Source organism: Aspergillus homomorphus, assembly GCF_003184865.1.
Source record: "Aspergillus homomorphus CBS 101889 unplaced genomic scaffold BO97scaffold_9, whole genome shotgun sequence".
Classification (NCBI taxonomy): domain Eukaryota; kingdom Fungi; phylum Ascomycota; class Eurotiomycetes; order Eurotiales; family Aspergillaceae; genus Aspergillus; species Aspergillus homomorphus.
The window spans coordinates 630,879-651,202 of NW_020291895.1; the positions used below are offsets into that span (position 1 = coordinate 630,879).

The 20,324-nt window shown below is 55.2% G+C and overlaps 8 protein-coding genes across 8 annotated transcripts; 5 read left to right on the plus strand and 3 right to left on the minus strand.

Moving 5' to 3' along the window:
• Nucleotides 1-749: 749 nt before the first annotated feature.
• Nucleotides 750-3,298, minus strand: BO97DRAFT_365445 (uncharacterized protein). The gene is made up of 4 exons (XM_025692575.1): nucleotides 2,534-3,298; nucleotides 2,075-2,473; nucleotides 1,944-2,018; nucleotides 750-1,891 (listed from the first exon to the last, which is right to left on the minus strand). The coding sequence occupies exons 1-4, from the start codon at nucleotides 3,150-3,152 to the stop codon at nucleotides 1,131-1,133; spliced, it is 1,854 nt and encodes a 617-aa protein (XP_025553576.1). The 5' UTR covers nucleotides 3,153-3,298; the 3' UTR covers nucleotides 750-1,130.
• Nucleotides 3,299-5,199: 1,901 nt separating this feature from the next.
• Nucleotides 5,200-7,508, plus strand: BO97DRAFT_387041 (RNA recognition motif domain-containing protein). The gene is made up of 4 exons (XM_025693568.1): nucleotides 5,200-5,748; nucleotides 6,047-6,353; nucleotides 6,420-6,659; nucleotides 6,713-7,508. The coding sequence occupies exons 1-4, from the start codon at nucleotides 5,525-5,527 to the stop codon at nucleotides 7,034-7,036; spliced, it is 1,095 nt and encodes a 364-aa protein (XP_025553577.1). The 5' UTR covers nucleotides 5,200-5,524; the 3' UTR covers nucleotides 7,037-7,508.
• A 255-nt stretch (nucleotides 7,509-7,763) lies between these two features.
• On the plus strand, nucleotides 7,764-9,558 carry BO97DRAFT_404338 (GTPase-activating protein GCS1). The gene is made up of 4 exons (XM_025694955.1): nucleotides 7,764-7,934; nucleotides 8,066-8,134; nucleotides 8,264-9,010; nucleotides 9,075-9,558. The coding sequence occupies exons 1-4, from the start codon at nucleotides 7,893-7,895 to the stop codon at nucleotides 9,483-9,485; spliced, it is 1,269 nt and encodes a 422-aa protein (XP_025553578.1). The 5' UTR covers nucleotides 7,764-7,892; the 3' UTR covers nucleotides 9,486-9,558.
• Nucleotides 9,559-10,096: 538 nt separating this feature from the next.
• On the plus strand, nucleotides 10,097-12,884 carry BO97DRAFT_387047 (uncharacterized protein; the record flags this gene model as incomplete). Its single annotated transcript, XM_025693569.1, has 3 exons — nucleotides 10,097-10,228; nucleotides 10,324-11,237; nucleotides 11,302-12,884. The coding sequence occupies 3 exons, from the start codon at nucleotides 10,097-10,099 to the stop codon at nucleotides 12,602-12,604; spliced, it is 2,349 nt and encodes a 782-aa protein (XP_025553579.1). The 3' UTR covers nucleotides 12,605-12,884.
• A 72-nt stretch (nucleotides 12,885-12,956) lies between these two features.
• On the minus strand, nucleotides 12,957-15,969 carry BO97DRAFT_387049 (mitochondrial elongation factor MEF2). The gene has a single exon (XM_025693570.1). The coding sequence runs from the start codon at nucleotides 15,845-15,847 to the stop codon at nucleotides 13,004-13,006; it is 2,844 nt and encodes a 947-aa protein (XP_025553580.1). The 5' UTR covers nucleotides 15,848-15,969; the 3' UTR covers nucleotides 12,957-13,003.
• Nucleotides 15,970-16,151: 182 nt separating this feature from the next.
• On the plus strand, nucleotides 16,152-18,420 carry BO97DRAFT_387053 (retromer subunit VPS17). Its single transcript, XM_025693571.1, has 4 exons — nucleotides 16,152-16,239; nucleotides 16,316-16,812; nucleotides 16,871-17,324; nucleotides 17,378-18,420. Exons 2-4 carry the CDS (start codon nucleotides 16,363-16,365, stop codon nucleotides 18,244-18,246), a joined length of 1,773 nt encoding a protein of 590 aa, XP_025553581.1. The 5' UTR covers nucleotides 16,152-16,239; nucleotides 16,316-16,362; the 3' UTR covers nucleotides 18,247-18,420.
• Nucleotides 18,365-19,002, minus strand: BO97DRAFT_285021 (uncharacterized protein). The gene has a single exon (XM_025691100.1). It carries the CDS (start codon nucleotides 18,901-18,903, stop codon nucleotides 18,484-18,486), a length of 420 nt encoding a protein of 139 aa, XP_025553582.1. The 5' UTR covers nucleotides 18,904-19,002; the 3' UTR covers nucleotides 18,365-18,483.
• On the plus strand, nucleotides 18,569-20,279 carry BO97DRAFT_387055 (putative nucleoside-diphosphate-sugar epimerase). The gene is made up of 3 exons (XM_025693572.1): nucleotides 18,569-19,059; nucleotides 19,144-19,349; nucleotides 19,410-20,279. The coding sequence occupies exons 1-3, from the start codon at nucleotides 19,037-19,039 to the stop codon at nucleotides 20,207-20,209; spliced, it is 1,029 nt and encodes a 342-aa protein (XP_025553583.1). The 5' UTR covers nucleotides 18,569-19,036; the 3' UTR covers nucleotides 20,210-20,279.
• Nucleotides 20,280-20,324: the final 45 nt, after the last annotated feature.

Genomic DNA, 20,324 nt, shown 5'->3' on the forward strand with positions numbered 1-20,324 from the left:
ACCCGGTGACCTAGCTAGCTAGCTAAGTACCCAGCTAGCTGGGTATATCAGTAGGTAGGTAGGTAGGTGGGTAGGTGGGTAGGTGGGTAGTGTACCTACTCCTACCGTCCCCCGTGCGGGTAGTTGTGTATCTGACTGAGTGTGTGTGTTAGCGTAGCGTTAGCGATTTCAATCTCAATCTGGATCTGTGGGATCCAGAGGGCAGTCGATGGTAGCTGGGTAGCTGGGTTGGCTAGGCTGGGCACAGCTACTCGATGTATCAGCTGTATATATATGCCATATAGTGTCTCGTCTTTACCGGACAATATCTTTAATACTTTTTGTCTTCTCCGGCCCCCGCTGCTTTATTAGCAAATGAGCCATGGGGGGAGACATGGTTTCGAGGAATGTGAGGGTTTGGTTCATGCGTCGGGCTCTGTTGGTTTGTAGAGAGTTTCGGTTGTTGGACAGGTTTGTGCACCTGTTCTTGGATTGCGGGGTGGGGTGTTTTTGATATTGATGTTAATGGGTTCGTTGTTCGATATCTTAGGGCGGGTGGACGGTAGGTCTGTCGGGAGGGAAACTTCGCTTTGTGGGTGGGGGTGTCTTTTTGTGGTTGCTGGCTGGTCTTTGTTTGCCTGGTTTCGGTGAATGGGCTTACTGGGATGTTGGCAGTTTGGTCTGGTTAGGTTTGTCTGGGAGAGTGGAGTTCCATGCTAATACTCTGATGTGTGGTTTTACTGCTTCAAGTAAGGAATGGAGAAGGAGATGTAACGGTATTGGTATCAATGTTTGAAGTCAGTTGACTAAAAAGCTAGTCCGCAATCAGCAACGGAGATAGATGTATATAAACAGCCAAATGTGGTTGACACGATAATATGGACAATCAAATAGCGACAAGCGTACTGCGAGCTTTTGGTAGAAACGCGCGGTTGGATTGGAATGACTCGTATAGGTAACTATATTGTCATCCAGAGATTGTCATGGACGCTGAAAGAAAATGGGTATTTGGAAACGGATTAGATTCAGGACAGCAAGTGAAAATTAGATGGTTATTGTGACGGGCATAGATCTTGGTGTAGTGTTCGTGGCTTCGTAGAGGATAGCATGTATAGGGTGAATTAGATAAGGTAAATCGGCCAGTCCCGGTATCAGGACACAGTCGGGAATGGTTCCGTGTCTTCAGTCGGCGACGAGTTGGAATGAGATCTGGTCAACGGAGATTGATGCTCGGAGTGGTCCTGTTGCTCCTTGCGTTTCTTCTTCCGCATCTTCTTCATCGCTTCTTGAGTTAATTCTTGCCGGAAGAGGCGCTCAACCACATCCTTCTTGCGTGTCCTCCGGTCGCCAATCATAATCAAGACACCACCGGAGATGTTGCAACTGATGGAGCAGCAGAGGATGACAGTTGTCAGCGCAAAGGGGCGCACGTGGTAGCTAATGCCCCAGGTGCAGGCGCCCAGCGCAATCTGAAACAGCGAGTGACAGTCTAGTAGGACCACAATCGCGATGAGCAAGCGCAGCGGGAAAGCATGATGGGTGAAAGTCTCGTGCGGTTTGTAAAACGTGTGCGAGTTGGCGAGCTTGGTTTGGTGGTGTATCAACTTCGACTGCTGCACTTTGTTGAGCACACTGAACTCATGTTCTTCCTCTTTGGGGGTATCGCCGAACTCAACATCAATGTCTTCCTCTCGACGCGATGGCAGATCATTTTTGTTCTTGAGATCCGGTAATTGGCGCTTGCGACGAATCTTCCATGTTAGGAATGTATAGCGTGCGATGAAAATCATGTGATACGTGTCGATAGCCCGAAACGGAGCCAGACCATCCCCCATAATAGCAAACAAAGCTACGAGGACATTGTCGATGACGTTGATGAGATACGATTGTCGTCCTCCAACGTTGATCCAGCCTTGCCGACCATTTAGCATTATCATTCGAGAGGAACGGCACGGAACACTCACCGATCAGGAACAACACCCATGCAAGGCCAAAAAGCGTGATCAACGTGGCATACAGTGTAACCAAGAATCCCAGTGCTAGGAAATCAGTGTGTCAGTGCACGTCCAGCGCAGGAGCAATTCTCAAGACATACGCTTAGAGACATATTTCCCGAATCCCTTCATGGAGCGTTTGAACTTGGATCTCCGCGAGTGCAACATATGCCGGACATGATCATTCAGTTCCTCAATTTCCTCGGCGGACCAACCCGCGAGATCGCTGCCTTCGGGCAAGACAGCAAAACGAGCCTCGTCGCCTTCGTCCAGCACAGAGGTAAGGGTGTGCTCAACCGATGGACGAACTGCGGGCTCCCGGCCCTTTTCCTCGGTTTCGTCTTCACCCTCGTCACTTGTCGATGATTCTAGATTCCTGAGCGGTGCGGGGGGCGGTGAAAGAGTATATGTCTGATTACGGTTCACAAAAGGACCCAAGTTCGGAACGAACAGCGAGTTCTGAACGTTTGTAAGAGTCGACAGTGCCGACACTTCGGGATCTGCGGCGTATCAACGTTAGTGGGGCCTGCGGGGGCAAGTCGGGCGAGACCGAGACTCACCGATCACATCCAACACATCCACGATGTGGGAACGATATTCATCGCCTGTGTCTGCTGTCTGAGCCGGTGCGCTGCCACTCACAGTCGATGCGCGATTCCTTGTGAACCGATTTGTGGGGACCCCACTGGACCAGCGCATGAAGCCGCGGCTCCCCCGTTGGGGTATTTGCAGCGACTCCGGATTCTGCTGCGGCAGCGGTGGTAAAGTATCAGCGGCTACCCCAGGACTTTGAGGAGAGGCTTCCTCCTGAACAGGGTGCATCTGATCTCCTGTCGCAAACCGGGTAAGAAGTACTGGGTTCGAGGTGGTCGACCAACGACCCGGTCGGGGCTCGGAATTGCTGCGGCGTCGGTTCCCCTGCCAGGCATCATCGTCAGCATCCGGGTCGGGCCCGGACGCGAGGGTAGCATCTTGCGAGGCTAAGGGTCGGTTGGCGGCCTCTGCATTGCGCTGAGGGGGTGGAATACCAAGGCTGCCAAACGAAGAAAGGCGCTGGAGTCTGATAGAGGGCCGTCGCGAACGCAGCGAAGGCGCCCGCGGACGAGCCGGGTATGACGTCGGTCGGAGTTGGCTGGGCGGAGGGTCGGAGGTACCAGAGACAGGCTCGATAGAATCCATTGCAGGCCAATAGAGACCTGATGGGAAATATAAAAGAATATATTAAAGAGGGTTGAGATGCATGAAAGAGCGAGTGATTTGGGAGATAGAGGGGAGGGTTTTGTTGGGAGGCGAAAAAAGAGGGAAAAGAAGAGGGAAAGCCGGAGGTGGAAGAAGTGGAAATGGAAAGCGTGGTGTGGGAAGGGACCAAAGCTTAATTTATCCATTATGAATGGGCTAATTCGACCCGGTCAGACCGCAGTTGACACTAACCAACTTCCCATTGCACAAGGCATACAATTCCAATGCAAATTTGTTGAATTTAGTGGCTGAGAGATTGAATACAAATACCTTTTATTCACTCTGCAGCTTGATGCATGCACACTTCATGGGATTGCTAGCGGATAATGACGCTCACGGTCAAACATCTTCTATATAAAATCTCCTACTTATCAATCTGCCGTTACCTAGTCTATGGCCACCCGTGCTGCATAAACACTAGCATTTTTGAAATACAAACTATCCTCGAAGTTTAGCATATCTGATTCGATTTCTACTTTCTACGTAACGGAGACTGGCTAAGAATATGCAGGCGCTGGTAAGTCTGTTGCGCGGCCCAGATGGTCAAGAGTCAGGACAGCTCTGCCCGAGATAGCACGAACGCCTCCTTCGAGTTCGACGCACCCCAACCAGAATAATTTCCTACGCCGTACAATGACATACTCTCTGTCGACTCGATTAAAAAAGATTGCAGAATCCTTCTCTTATCAGGAACTTACAGCACTCATGGATGCTACATAAGTCATCGCTCTTGAGCTACGAGTACCTTGATCTCCGCGCCACTCTCGAATCTCAACCCCCATACTGCATAGAGATTGCAACATCAGCATTTCACAATACGCGCAAGATATTTTAGCAGCGTAGCATGCTCACGGTGAGCAAGTCTGGCAGACTATCTTCCCTGGTGAATTGAAGAAACAGTCCTGATTGAAGCTGTCTGATAGTGCAAACGGGCAACAGACGAAGGCAGTGGCATCCAGACAACCGTCTCAACGCTGTTGGTCAAATCGAAAGCCGATCATCTCAGTAGCTTGAAGCACCGAGTCTTAGGTCGGCTCATTTCCCGAGACAGGAACAACTCCTGAACGCGACCAAAGAATTATGCCACACGGAAATGCGCGCAGTGAAATGTCATCAATAGCGAAAGATTCCAATACCATTGGGTACGGCCATCCGAGAATGGTCTGAAAAGGTAAGTGAAGAGTTTGGGAGTCGGACTTGAGAATATGCCATGATGCCACTGCATGTTCGTTGGGCAGGTAGCGGCTCCTCAATAGTCTTACATGGTGCTTGGTAATTGGTTCAATTTGGCGAGGATCCCCCGGGTTGGTCCCGAGAGCTTAATCGCGTTTGAGCCCAGTCATCTCGTGCATAAAGCTCCTAGAATGCATCAATGCGAGGCTGTCTCAAGCGATAATCATACTAGGGAATCGGCGACATCGGAGGAGGGGTACTGAGGGGTAGTGCGCAATCCGAGGAAGGTTCGCGATAGAGCGAGACTCCACCGCGGGAAAGCAGGGCAGCCAGGAAGATATAGTGGGACAGTCTGTAGTGGAGCGATCGAGGGGGTTTGAGGAGAGTGTCTGACTAATGGAAAGAACCATGGGATGTTTGCAATTGATGTTTGTTGAGTTTGTCAAATGGTCAACAGACAAGAACTAGAAGAGAAGGGAAGAGGAGGAAGAGGAGGAAGAGGAGAGGACGAGGAGACAAGCATTATTCGTCAGAAGGGAGGGAGGAAGTTGAACCTGCCTGATGTGTTCATTGCATGGAAAGAAAGAGGTGAGTCAAGCAGTGATGTCAGACTTGTCCACCGCCTAGACCGCCCGACCGGAAAGTCCACGTCGGGCGTCTCTTTCGAGTTTAGTGCTTTGGTCCCTTCAGGCCTCACAGGCATCTTCAGGCAGATTATTACCCTCTTTGGTTTAGTCCCACCACCGCCCTCGTTGCCTGCCCTTTTCTCTCACCTTCTCCTTGTCTCGCCGCCTCCCTCCCCCCCCAAGTCGACCTCATCCTTCCTCAAGACAAATCTTCTTCTTTTCCAACTCAGATTCTCTTCTCCCCCCCCCTCTCCCCCGTCAACTTTCGTATCTAGGGCACCAAGCTACCCTTTTCCTTCCGCCTCTTCCTCTCTCCATTTCTCCCCCCTCTTCAAGTTAATTCCCATTTCCAATCTTCAAGCACAAGGCAGCCTCAAGCTCTCCTGAGTCCTTCGTTGCATTCCCGACACTCACCCACACACATCTCCCGGTCAGGTCAATTCTTGCGCGCAACTCCCTTACCACCCCTTTCAAGTACCTATCTCGACCTTCTGTGTGTCCTCAGCCATCAAGATGTCTACTGCCGTCGAAAACACCACCGACAACGTCGCCGCTACCCCCGCCGCCACCGCCCCGGAGGCCACCTCCAACGGCACTGCTCCCGCTCCTGCCGCTCCTGCCCAATCCACGGATGCGGCGGCCGCCAGTGCTGATGAAGGACGTCGGTTGTACATTGGGAACCTCGCTTATGCGACCACTGAGGGGGAGCTCAAGGAGTTCTTCCAGAACTACAAGATGTAAGTGTTGCTCCTTTCCTGGCGCTGTCGCTTCCGTCCACCTGGCCTCTTTCCTCTCCCTTGGTCTGAGCTGTTTCAAAGTCATGATCTATGCGTGGCTGGGATTCTCGGAGAAATAAGTATTTTGATCCCTCGTGCGCCTTATGTTGTTTGCAATCGTCATGTCCTTCAGATTGTAGCCCCTTTAGTGGACACCTTACCACAATTGTCTCCTACTATTGCCCCCATCTGGCTTTACCAGCCTCGCAATAAAGTTTACTCTGATGCACAGCAACGCTAATCACTCATCTTTGCTCAGTGAGAGCGTCTCCATCCCCGTGAATCCCCGTACCAACCGCCCCGTTGGCTACGCCTTCGTGGACTTGGCCACCGCTCACGAGGCCACCGCGGCTATTGAGGAGCTGTCTGGAAAGGAGATTCTTCAGCGCAAGGTCTCCGTGCAGCTCGCCCGCAAGCCTGAGCCCGCTGAGGCCAAGGCTGAGGGTGCCATAAGTGGCGGTGAGGGTGCCAGCGGTACCGAGGGCCGCAAGAGGGCCGGTGGTCGTGCCCGTGGCCGTGGACGCGGTCGCGCCCGTGGTGGCCGCCTGCCTCGCGGAGGACGCTCGGTAAGTTTCAATTTTAGCTGATTGAGCTCTGCAGAACCAGTCAGGCTAATATATATGGTCGTTTAGCAGGCCCCTGCTCAGGCCGAGGAAGCCTCCACCGAGCCCATTAACGTCCCCGGCCAGGTCGCCCCTTTGACCGAGGTCACCAACCAGAATGAGACCGTCGCCGCTCCTGAGGCTGCCAAGCAGGCTGGCAAGCCCCGTGCTCCTCGTGCCCAGAAGCAGCGTGGTCCTCCTGAGGATGGAATTCCTTCCAAGACCAAGGTCATGGTCGCGAACCTGCCCTATGACCTGAGTGAGGACAAGGTAAGATCTGAACTCTATAATGCAGCCCTGTGCATGACTAATAGTCCCCATAGCTCAAGGAGATCTTCGCCGACTACCAGCCCGTTTCCGCCAAGATCGCTCTCCGCCCCATCCCCCGCTTCATGATCAAGAAGCTCCAGGCTCGCAACGAGCGCCGCAAGGGTCGTGGCTTCGGTTTCGTCACCCTCGGCTCCGAGGAGCTTCAGGAGAAGGCCGTGAACGAGATGAACGGCAAGGAGATTGAGGGCCGTGAGATTGCTGTCAAGGTTGCCATCGACAGCCCCGGCAAGGAGGATGACGCCGTCCCGGTGACTGAGAAGACCGAGGAGGCCACAGAGATTCCGGCTCAGGAGAACGCCGCTCCGGCCGCTGAGTAGAAGACAAGTTTCGTTCCCCACCTGAACGAGTGATCCCTGATGAAATAGTTGGGGAGGGTTCAAGGTGACGACAGAGTCGGGACCCGTCATCAGGAGGAGGTGTTGTGTCGAGGTCGTTCGTCAGGCGGCAGGCGTTGTCATTCTTCCAGTCGGGGGTTGGATAGAAGACGAGGCAGCCACCGAAAACGTTCTACTGAAAAGTCGTGGACGAATTCGCCCTGATCGATTTGGTCTACATGAGAGGAGTGTTGTCCTTTTTTTGTTTTCTCTTTTCTTTCCAATAACCTATCTTATGTCTTTCTATATACGGATTCCCGAAAGGGCTCCGTACGGCGAGAGATGAAAACCGCGTAATGTGTGGTGGTGACGGAAGAACCTGGCTTTTGCTCACGAATCTTGCTCTTGTGCTCCTGTATCTTAGCCCCCATTTATCGAACTGATGATTAGCCGCAAGGCTGGCCTTGTAATGATGATCTGGTGCTTTATTTGTTTACCGTAGAGTGTATCATCGAGTTGCTTGTCAAGATGGCGTGGACAATTGATCGTATAAATGTTCTTTCAAGGCCTTGATTCTCGACGATTAGCTCAATTACGTCAATTGTGGGTGCGCAATTAGCACTGGTCGGTGCTTCGGAGGTGGTGGCGAGAATCGGGCTGGATTGATAGCAGCAGGAAGGAAGTACTCGTAAGTAGCAGTGGTGCAGCGCTTCTCCGCCGATCGGCTCCTGTCCGTCGCGGCTGCACTTCCTGAAACCACCACCTCTTCTTTCTACCACGACAAACACAGCAAATCAAAATCGCCTTCTTTTCCGCAACCCCCGACAGCCTGTTCTTTGATCAGTGCACTTGAGCTGTCATGTCTCGTATGTGGGAGGTTGATCCGGAGACGAGGGCCAAGGTGAGCCTCCCCTCTTGATGTTGTTGCTGCCACCACTTCCCCTGTTACCCCTCGATGCCCCCTTCCTTCGCCCCAAATACAATCATCAGCCTACGTCGGTGCACATTGACTGACATTCCTCCTCATGGTAGCTTCTCCAGATCTCCAAAACAAACGGAAACGACAAATGCTGCGATTGCGGCGCTCCATCGCCTCAATGGGTAGGTGCCTGCCTCCTTCCCTTCACCGCATACCATAGTCCAACGCCACGATATCAGCCACGCCCACGACCTTCTAGCCCTCGCATTATGGTGAAATGTGCTATGCTAAACTATGCGTGGCTTCTCTAGGCCTCCCCCAAATTCGGAACCTTCATCTGCCTTAATTGCGCCGGCACCCACCGTGGTCTAGGTGTACACATATCCTTCGTCCGCTCCATCACCATGGACGCTTTCAAGACGGCGGAGATTATGCGCATGGAACAAGGTGGTAATGAGCCCTGGAAATCGTTCTTTGATGGCCACGTAATCACCCAGTCAGAGGGCCGCACCTTCGAAGACTCGACGATCAAGGAGCGGTACGAAGGTGAGGTTGGGGAGGAATGGAAGGAGCGGCTATCGGCCAAGATTGAAGGAAGAGAATATGTGCCGGGTCAAGCATCCCAGCCATCGCAACAACCAAAGAAGCAGCCGCAGCCGGAACTTTCGTCCCGGTCGAGTACTCCTCTCGCGCGCGGGGGGTCGCCCGCGTCCCATGACGGGCTGGTCGACGGCGGTGGTGGTGGTGCTGCTGCCGGCGCCACCAAGAAGGAGCGCAACGAGGCGTATTTCGCCAAGCTGGGATCGGCGAATGCTACCCGGAGTGAGTCCTTGCCGCCATCGCAGGGCGGGAAGTTCACGGGATTCGGAGGCGGGATGCCGCCGGCCGCTTCGGCGGGATCGGGGCGCGCAGCGGGCACTGGGCCCCTGCCTGGATTTGATGACTTCCAGAAGGACCCCATGGCGGCGTTGACGAAGGGCTTCGGGTGGTTCACAACGACGGTGGGGAAGGGGGCGAAGACGGTGAATGAGAGTTATATCCAGCCGACGGCTAAGACGGTATGTTGTGTTGACTTTTAGTGGTAAGCGTCAGGAGGAGGCTAATCACCGAGTTGAACTACAGATAGCGGAATCCGATTTCGCAGCGCAGGCTCGCCTCCAGGCCTCTCAACTGGGACAGAATCTGCAAACTGGTGCCCGCGGCGCAGCAGGTCACTTCCACCGCTTTGTGGAAGGGCAGGACGAGGCGGCCGCGGCGGCCGCTGCTCGGCGGGAACGGGGCCGGACTGGAGCCGAGCCGGAAAGAAAGGAATTTTGGGATTCGTTCTCTGGGCTGGGAGCGCAGGATAGTCATCGTCGGAATACATCGAGGTCGAGTGCGATCGGTACGGCTGCGATGAAGCCGGGTAGCGGTGTTGGGGCTACCGGGGTTGCTGGATCAACTGCGACTACTTCTGCCTCTTCGGCTGCGTCTGGCACGGGCACAGGACGGAAGAGCCTAGAGGATAACAGTGGGTGGGATGACAATTGGTGAGAGGTTTTTTATTTGATGATCGGTATTGATGTATTTACTCGGCTTGCATAGTTATATAGTTCTATATATACATATATCATGATACTACTATATTTATATTTGTTTATTCGTGTTTAGTAGTGTTATCTGTTAGCTGCCGCGTGGGGAGTACTGGGCAAGTTGGGCCAATTGTATGTTTCCAGTAACAGGTCTGTTTGAGCGGAACCTCAATACGACTGGCTGTGGCCCAGTACTAAGAACAATAGAACAATGATAGAATGATTGGCATCATCAGGCACAAATTGAAGCCACGCATCTACTGTCCATGTTCAAACTCACGTGCTTGAGTACTACTGAGTAAAAGCGGCGGGGCAAGTAATGCGGGGGAACGCGGGACCAGACAGAGAGACAGACCAATAGATCCAACCAAGTGAACACTTTCCTACTACATACATCATCTAACTGCCTCCAACCCCCTCCCTTCCCGCCTCTTCCTCCCCGTCCAGCCTTTCTCATGCTTCCCAGATTTCTCGCACTTCTCTTCCCCATCACCGACACGTCGTCACCCTTTATTACCTTCAACTTTATCTTCCTTCCCTCCTTACTCCCTCCTCCCCGACACACTAACTAATATGCAGGCAGGGGAGCTCAAGTTTCTTGCGCCCGCCGCTGGTCTTGCCCCCTCGCGCCTCAGCCCACCGGATCTCCCACGGATCAAAAAGCGGTCCAACGCGTGTGAAGCTTGCAAGAGAAGAAAGACCAAAGTGCGTTGCTGCGTCATGACTGTCTATTGCTCTTACCTCGACCACAAACTCTCAACCCTCAGTCTGAGTCGGATACTGAGTCGGATCTGAAATAGTGTCAAGGCACCCAGCCATGTGAGAAATGCATCCAGGCCGGAACGCAATGCATCTTTGCCGAGGAGCTCGACAGGCGGAAGAAGCTGGCCCTGAGGCAGGCGAAACAGGAGCTGCATACGGCCTATGACCTACTGGATCAGATGGTCGCCGCCTTGGACCACTGCGACAGCGCCGAACTGGACCGGCTCTCCAGCATGGTCAAAGAGGGCTACCCTCGCAGAGAGGCCATGACGTCGGTGGAGCAGAAGGGCCTCTCAGCAGCGTCGCGGGCGGCGTCTCAATCCTCCGCATCTTCCTCGTCGGCTGGCTCGCTGCACGATATCGCTACCCTGAATGAAGACATCAACCGGGACGAGCGCAGCAGGGCAACCGGCTACATTGGGAAGGGCTCCGAGATCGCCTGGCTGCAGAAGCTCAACGAGGAAGTCAGTAAACTCAGTTACCCGACCGAGTCCCCACTGCGGGCGGCATCTGCCGACGTGGATGTCAACTCCCTCAGTTATCATCTCGATCATTTGAGCTTTTTGGAACTGGCTCCGGGAGACCCGCAAATCCTCCCGCCCCGTGCGCGCAGCGACCAGCTCATTGGCATCTACTTTCAGAATGTCGATCCCTCATTTCCACTGCTGAACAAAACCCTCTTTTTGTCGCAGTATCGCTATGTCTTCAGCAAGTCGGAGACCCCGCGCAAGAAGTGGCTTACGATCCTGAACTTGATCTACGCTATCGGCGCCAAGTATGTACAGTTATGCGAGAGAGTGTGGACGGATGCTGTCGATGATCGTACTTTCCTGGCTAGAGCTTTGGCTCTAAATGCCGACCAAAGCCTGCTTGGAGAGCATGCGGACCTCCAGCAGGTGCAAATATGGGTGCTCTATGCCATCTACCACCTGGCTTCCGCCCAAATCAACCGGTACGTCTCCCATGCTTTGCCGTGACTTGCGTCGTGCAAAAGGAGGAAGGACTGACTTGTACAGAGCGTGGCATATGGCAGGATGGGCTGCCCGTTGTGCCATAGCGCTGGGGCTTAATCTTCGGGGAGTTAGTCCAAATGTAGACGCGACTTCAAGGGAATCCCGCACTCGCCTCTGGTGGTCACTCTTCAATCTAGAGCAACTGCTTTCCGTGATGACGGGCCGTACTTCATGCCTTGACTGGCGATCATCCAGTATCCCAGCTCCTTTTCCATTCGATGAACAGCATTTCCAGGACCCCCAAGTAGCGATGTTTCTGGCGGACCTCTTGTTGCGGGAAAAAAGGTATGCTTTCACCGTCCACACCCCCAGGTCTTCGATCGGGACTAGAAATCAAACACTCCAAACGATCGAACCGAGTCGTTCTTTGTACTTCTTTCACTTGACGGACCTTGCCATGATCAGTCATGTCGCAGTCAAATCGGTCTATAGTCTGCAATCCTGCGCTGGCATCCCAAAGGGTTCCCGTGAGAACATCACTCAGTACCAACAAATGCTGAAAGACTGGCTGGCGAGTCTGCAAAGCTATTTCAGATTCACTGGCAGTAACGGTCGACCAATGGTGACCGAACCGTGCCAAGAGCGGGTAACGCTGGCTCTCGCGTTCTATAGCTTCCAGATCATCCTGACTCGGCCGTACCTCACCCGCCCCGATGTCAAGGAAGGCACTAGGGTCCGGTATCCTCGATCTCCCTTCGGCGACGCGACATCTCTTATCTGCCTCCAGTCCGCAATGGACTTGGTATCCATCTTTCCCGACCGTCCCGATGTGAAGTGGTTGTGCGAGATGACCCCCTGGTGGGCCGTCCTGCACTACATCATGCAAGCGCTCATCATCCTGCTCATCCAGCTGTGCGTCGGTCCCGTGGGTGTGCTCAAGGGGGACAAGGTCGAGGGAGGTCAGGGTGCCGTAGGCACCACCGAGGAGCCCGAGGCCATCCTCGAGGTCTCGAAAAAATGCCTGCGCTGGCTGCACGCCATCGGAAGCCGCAGCCCCAGCTCCCGCCGCGCCTTCATCACCTGCGAACGTCTTCTGCGCCGCATCGCAACGATCCACGGCTTCAATCCGGACGGCATCCCTCAGGCCTCCACTCTGGCCGACCGCACCGCTCAGATCGGCGTGGAGCACTACTACGCCCGGCATGACCACCTCCAGCAGCCGGATCCCGCTCATGGCGACCAGATGCGTGAGACTTGGTGGGGCGCGGACTTCACCTACTCCGAACCCGATACCGAGGAGCAGATGTTCCTGCCCTTCAGTCTGGATCCGACTTTGCTCGAGTTCCTGGAGAATGCGATTGAGTGATCTGGTGTTTGATAGCAGCTGGTGCTATTTCGATATTATTTTGTTTGTTCTTGGGCTCTTCATGGGAAATTTACTGCTCGATATCCGGGGCGTTCTTTCCAGACTGTTATTACCCATCGGTCTCTTCTATGCTTGACAGTATGGATTCGAGTTTGATGACTAGGCAAGCAGGTTCTTGCTGCTTGTGTGCAATGGTCTGTTTTACTGTGCTGTTCTTGGGAAGTGTGGCTATCTAATGATACCCTAATAATCAAAAGTCGTAGCTAGTCTCAATAGGAACCAAAAAGATATCATATTGACGACGGAGTAATTATCTACGGAATCCACTTCCTTTAGAGAAACACCACATATCCTCTAATACAAACCTTTTCCCTCTCTCCTGCACAAAGATCAGATCTCTCAATACCCACCCCGCAACTCCGTCAACACAGCCTTCTGCCGCGGGGGACTCATTTTCTCGAACCGGTCGACGCTCATCACGAATGTGCCGCGTCCGGCGCTCAGACTCCGCAGGTGCTTCAGGTATCCCACCATTTCCTTGAGGGGCACCTTTGCGGCGATGGTGCGGGGCCGGTGGGCGGTATCCGGTAAGGAAGACGAGGGGCTGGCGCCGAGCGCGACGGAGGGGGATTCGAAGGGATCCGGGGGCGCGTAGACCTTGCTTGCGTCGATGGGAGGGAGGTCTTCGTAGGGGATTGGAGAGTCGGACGATGTCGGGGAGGCGTCGGTGGAAGGGAGCGGGATATCCTCGTCTAGCGAGACGATGTGCCCGCCGCGCGCGGACGAGATGTCGTGCACGACCGCGCCCAGGCTCGCTTCGTCGACGCTGATTACTACGTTCATCACTGGTTCCATTAGGGCGGTGCCTGTTCCGGTGTTGGTGCCGGAGGCGGAGGCGGAGGCGGAGGGGTCGCCCAGGAGAGAGCGCAGGGCGGCGGTCGTGGCGAGGCGCGCGGCGGACGTGAGCGCCGACGGCGTGCTCTCGTTGCCGAACAGGTGGGCGGCCGCGTCGAACGTGAGCACCGTCCGCGTGTGGTGCATCGGGAACGAGAACTGCGGGCCCCGCGCCAGCGCCGCCATGCAGCCGTTCTGCAGCGCCGTCCGCAGCGTCGCGACGTCCGTCCCCGCCGGCAGCACCGCGCTCTCCTCCACGCCGCCCTTGCGCTCGTTGACCGTCAGCTCCAGCCCCACCGCTTGGATGATGATTTGGTTCCCGTCCTGCATCTCCACCAGCAGCGTGTCCTTGTCCTTGTCGGCGGTGATCGCTGTGAGTTCTTCTGGGTCTGTGTGGTCGGGGTCGAACGCCGAGACCCTCGCTGTGCATCCCGCTTTGCCTCTGCGCCCGGCTACGTCTTTGTCGAAGATCTTGGTGATGGGTTCTGAGGACCCCAAAGCGCATTCCCGGTACCCGATCTCGATGCGCCCTACCGTCGCTTTGGCTTTCAGCTCGTTGATGAGTCGGTCCCGTGCAATCTCTAGGTGTAGCTCGCCCATTCCGCTTAGCAGCGTCTGCCCGCTGTCTTCGTCTATCGTGACGTGCAGGCTTGGGTCTTCGCGGAGGAGCATCGCCAGGCTCTCGTGCAATCTCTTCTCCTCGCTGAGGCTGTGGGGCTCGACGCTGGCGAAGAATACCGGCGGTGGCACCTTGATGGGTCGTAGTTGGAGCGTGTCCAGTGGTTCCGGCGGCGTCGGTCGGTTGGTGCTGTAGGAGACCAGCGTGTCGCCCGTCCGCGCGTGCTTGAGTCCCACCACCACGCCGATGTGGCCTTCGGGGATTGAGTCCACCTCCACCGCGTCGTTGGCGTACATCTTCAGCAGCCGCGGCGCCCGCTCGGACACCTTCAGGTTGGTGTTGTACAGGAGGCTGCCCCGGTCAAGGCTGCCTGAGTAGACACGCACGTAGACCAGCACTCCACGCTTGGCGTCGTTGACGACCTTGAACGCCAGCGCGCAGCCTGAAAGCTTCTCGATGGCGTTGCGGGACTCGGCCTGCACGACGGACTTCTTCTTTTTCGGCTTCCCCTTGTGCGAGGAGGATGCTGCAGCCTCCTTCTGTTCGACGATGAGGTCGCCCGAAAGCAAGTGTCGCAGACCGCCCGTGACGCCGCCGATGCTGACCTCCGGGTCCGGCGTCTCAACCGGGCTGGGCAGGAGGTTCACGACGGCGTCGAGGAGAGGCTGTACGCCTACGTTGCGGAAACTGGCGCCGGCGAACACGGGGATGATCTTCCGGCCCTGCTCCTCGAGGAGGCAACGACGTAGGCTTTGGGCAATCTCATTAGCGGGCACAGCAAGATGGTCCTCGTCGTACTCGAAGAATTTCTCCACCATCACCTCGTCGTACTCGCTCAGCAGCTCCACGAGGGCGACTCTGGCGCGTTTGAGTTCTTGAGCTAGTCGACTCTCCTCGGCCTCTAGCTGCTGCAGGTTGAACATCTTCACCCTCTTGCCGTCGCCATCCTCCCATCGGAGGCCCTGGAGATTGACCGCATCCGCGACACCCACGAAACGACCCTCCCCTCCTTCGAACCAGGGGATCTGACAGACAGCCGGCCACCCTGCCAGTCGGGAGGCGACCTCCCGAACCGTTCGGCCGAATGCTGCTCCGTCCCGATCTAGCTTGTTGATATAGACAATCCTGGGAATGCGGTAGGTGCTGGCTTGGTGCCAGACTTGCTCCGTTTGAGCCTCGACGCCGGCCACACCGTCGAGGATACACACTGCCCCGTCCAGAATACGTAGAGACCGCAGGACTTCAAACGTAAAGTCGGCATGCCCCGGCGTGTCAATGAGATTTACAGTGTGTGAAGAGGCAGAGCGCGGGGCTTGCGAGTCCGGCTGGCTCGCCTCAGCGGCTGTCTGGGGTGGCCAGTGGAAAGTGATAGCCGCAGACTGAATGGTGATTCCTCGCGCTCGCTCAGCGGGCAGGAAGTCTGTTACCGTCGACCCCTCGTCCACGTCTCCGATTCTGCGGGTGAAGCCACTGTAGTAGAGCATGCGCTCTGTGGTGGTGGTCTTGCCCGCATCGATGTGGGCAATGATACCGATATTCCTTGTTCGGTCCAGAGTGTCTGCATTGCCTCGCAAGGCAGAGCTCGAAAAGTTCTGGAGCTTAGGGAATTGCGATTTCCTGATGCATTGTTTAGCATGATTGCCCAAGCGACTGATCAATGCTTGGCCCTGCTGCAAAGCAATCGGCCGCGCCGCCGGGTGAGAGGCGCGCAACAGAAGAGCTGCAACCATTGGGAATGATGATTGCCCACGGAGCAATTGCCAGTCGGAGTGTGGCTTATAATCTATTGAGCATATTTCAGGAAGTGACCATTTAGTAATATAACCCTTGAGTTGACTGGACCAACAATGGCTAAAAGAAAAGGATGTAGAGACCACAGCAATTGGGGAAGAAATAAAGTATTTGATAAAGTATTGAAGCTCGCCGGCTGGATCCAGTGACCCGTTCCTGCCTGGCTAATCAGGCCAAACTAGGCCCCGACGACGTAACCTCCGCCGCCGCCCTCAATCAATCAATCCCCCATCGCTTCCTCCGTCCTTCCCTTCCCCCCACATCTGACACAATTGCCCTCTCGGACGTCCTTTCTCTCTTCGCCGCTCCGGTGCCCCTGAAATATAGACAGGTATGTTGCATTGGTCAATCGCAATTTGATTAACAAGCTAGAGCAAGATGTTGATTGTTGCCTGCCTGGCTCACAGCGCGGTGTAGACGTGGTCGCATCAATTCCCCCCCTCAGACAGCCACGATGGACTACTCCGCCATCTCGCACGATCCCGATCATCCTGCAGGCACCTCGCCTTGGGCTTCACCTAGACCGACGCAACCTACTTTTTCTGCGACGAGCGATATCCCCTCGTCTCCGCTACCCCCGCAAGAGCAATCCCCTTACGGCGCCGATAGGGAGCCGCAGCCTGCCGACGGGTCGGGCGCCAGAGAGGATGGCTTCGGCTCCCCTAACCTGTCCGGTCAACTACAAAACACACATCTTGGCCCCAATGCTGGGGAGCAACCGCCGTATGGCGCTCAGCAACAACAGCCCCAGACTCAACACCCTCGATCCCAGATCCCCGCTCGTTACCAGACAGGGCCCAGACAGAATGCCCGACCTGCGGCCCCAGCCTACAGAATCCAGGCCAAGATTACCGGGCTAGAGCGAACTGGCAAGAAAGATCCTATCCTGCGCTTTGACGTTCACGTGAGCCGGCTCTCTCATTGTTTTTGTATGGCCACCGACTGACCCCGCCAACGCCTAGACCAATATCCCCAAGTTCAGGACCACCCAATACCGGGATGTTCGACGCACCCACAGCGAGTTCGTGAAGCTTGCTGATCACCTCATCTCCGCCAATCCCGAGACCTTTGTACCCGCCGTACCATCCCCCTTGACGCCGGCCGGTGCTGGAACCGAAGAGGACGAGAACCGGGTTAAAGCCTCGATGCAGCGGTGGCTAAATGTGGTCCTGAGTAACGAGGTCCTGATCCATGATGACGAGGTGACCTTATTTGTGGAGAGCGACTTCGGTTACAGCCCTGTGGTCCGCATGAAGCAGCCCGCCACCGGTGTTCGGAGGAAGGTCTTGAAGCAATTTGCCCCGCCTCCGGATGACACCCCGGAACTACAGAATGCCCGGCCTACTGTGAAGATGTTTTACTTGGGTGCTATGGATGCAAGTCACAAGGTTGATCGTGTGGTCAAGGGCCGGAGAGGTACGTTTCTGACATGCCAGATTGGAGAATGCGCATCGCTTACTGGAGATTAGGATTGGGTCTGGCCGAGTCGGATCTTGGCGTCAAGCTGGGCCAGATGCATGTGCAGGAGACCCACCCAGGACTGGCGAATGCTTACCGGAAGCTCGGGAAGATTATTCAAACCGTGGGAGATTTCCATGCTGTCCAGGCGACCGCGGAGGCTACCACGCTGGGAGACCCGCTCAGCTACCACTCCTCGGACGCCTTTATCGTCAAAGAGACTCTCACAAATCGTCATATCCTGCTGCGTGAATTGGTTCAAGCTCAACAGGCCGCCCGCAGCAAACGTGCTGCTGCCGACCGGCTGAAGGTCAGCTCTTCCGTGCGTTCCGACAAAGTCGATGAGGCTATCAACGCGCTGGATGAAGCGCAAAGGCACGAGGACTACCTCACGAAGAGGACTCAGCGGGTAACGTCGAATCTGCTGCTGGAGAAACAGCGCTGGTTTGAGCGCACATCGAGTGACCTGCTTGCCAGCCTGCGCGAGTACACTCTCCGTCAGATTGAGTCGGAGCGCCGCACGCTGGCGACCCTCGAGAGCGTCCGACCCGATATCCGGGCAATTGATGCCTCTGGAGGATTGAGCCGTCTGGGCCGTGAATCTCACCCTGCCGCACGACGACCGAATCTGGGCTCGAGCCAAGGTCCCAAGGGCGACGCATGGAGTGGAATCCCCCGTCGCAGCGATAGTCTTGGGCGTAGCATGAGCGGCAGCATTGTCGCGCCTCCGCTGGACGATGACGAAGAAACGAACGGCAGTGGAAGTGGCAAGGGACGACTGCGCTCGGCCAGCGGGGTGAGTTCGATTGCTGAGGAGGACGATGAGGACCGATTGGACGCGCGCAATGCGGCGAGTCGCCTAGCCACGAGTACCTTTTAAGTCACTCTTGTAAATTATGAGCATATTTCGTATGCGAGATTCCCCTTCGACCATGGCTTTTTTGTTCCTGTTCTCTATTACAGCATGTTTGTATGGAATTTTCTGTGTATGTGACAGTCGTGTCTGTAACTCTTCAATTATTTAACCGTGATTCTATCTGTCTGTGTTGACCCCGCTGCATTGAGTTGCCTGTACCTTTACCTAGTATTGTTTGTTGTCTTCCCTGTCAGGGTCACGTCAACCAGCCCCGCCTCTGAATCGGGCAAACGTCATGCAGGACCTGAGGGGCAAAACTCCCCGATGATGAGATGGCATGGCATGGCAGACAATGGCGAGATTGCCAACTGGAAACTGGTCAGGGTCAGGGTTGCAGTGCAAAGAGAGCAAGCAAGCCAACAAGCAATTAATAATGACAATGGATCCGGGGATGTTTCTTTTGAGTTCTTCCCACCCTTTTGTACTGTACCCCCACTCTTGTAGCTCTGAGCTCAAGACAAGGATCCATTTGCCCATCCACTCTTGATTTCCAAGCATACTTGTACTTCTACCCGCGGAGCTTAAGCTGTAATTGGGGGGTTTCCTGTTGTCTGGGCTTGGTCGTCTGTGTTGTCGTTTCTCTCCCCCCACCACCTCCTCATGATATAAAGTAGACCTCATCCCTCTCCGTTCTCATTGCCCCTGGTACCTCTTCTCATTACTTTCATCTACCATTCAGAAGTACTGTACCTTCACAGTCTTATTAGCACACACCTAATCAAAAAGCAAACCCTCCCTTAGCCAGACTAACAACATGGCCCCTCTCAAGGTTTTTGTGTAGGACTCTTCCCCCTCCTTCGCACATGCGCATTATGCCGCCATGATAGTAACAGCGTCTAACCATGTGCTCGCACTCCACAGTACTGGCGCCACCGGCTACATCGGTGGAGATGTCTTCTACAACGTCCACCAGGCACACCCTGACTGGGAATATGCTGTCTTGGTTCGCAGCAAGGAAAAGGCAGACAAGCTCACCCGCGAATACTCCAAGGTTCGCGTTGTGTTGGGAGATTTAGACTCGGCCGATATCATCGAGGAGGAGGTCAAGAAGGCCGATATTGTTTTCCGTACGACCCCGATATCTAGCCCCTGCTTTCGGAACTACGAAACTAACATGTTTGGGCCAGACACCGCCGACTGCGACCACGTTGCGTCTGCTGAGGCCATCGCCAAGGGTGCTGCCCAACACACGCCGGAGCGTCCCCTGTGGTGGATCCATACATCTGGTACCGGTATCCTGACCGTCGAGGACTTCCGTGCCAACACCTGGGGCCGGTACCGCGAGAAGCAGCACGATGACTGGGATGGCGTGGATGAGCTTCTCAACCTGCCTTCAGACTCTCTCCACCGCAACGTCGATGAGATCGTCATTGCTGCTGGCAAGCGCAACCCCGACAGTGTCAAGATCGCCATCGTCTGCCCGCCAACAATCTACGGCCCTGGCCGGGGACCCGGCAACCAGAAGAGTGTGCAGGCCTACTGGTTGGCGTCCGCTGTCTTGAAGCGGAAGAAGGGTTTGCTGGTGAACGAGGGTAAGAACATCTGGCACCAGATCCACGTCCAGGACCTCAGCGATCTGTACCGGCTTCTGGGAGATGCGGCTGCTGCGGGCGGCGGCAAGGCCACTTGGAACGACAAGGGCTACTACCTGGCCGAAAACGGCACTTTCGTCTGGGGAGATATCTCACGGGAGGTGGCCAAGGTCGCTTATGAGAAGAAGCTGATCTCGTCTCCTGACGTGGAATCCATCGGAGACGATGAGGTGAAGGAATTGAACTCCTTCGGTCTCTATGCTTGGGGCAGCAACTCTCGTGGCCACTCCTACAGAGGCAGGAAGCTGCTCGGCTGGTCTCCCCACCGGCCTAGCCTGAAGGAGCTCATTCCAGAGATTGTGGACATTGAGGCCAAGGCTTTGGGCTTGTTGTAGATTGCGAGCCGTCAAGAGTCCTGTCTGTAATACAAGACTAATCTGATGAATGAAATGACCATTTCCTAGCCACTATCGGTATATCGCATTTTTTGAAGTCCGTAGAAACCAAACC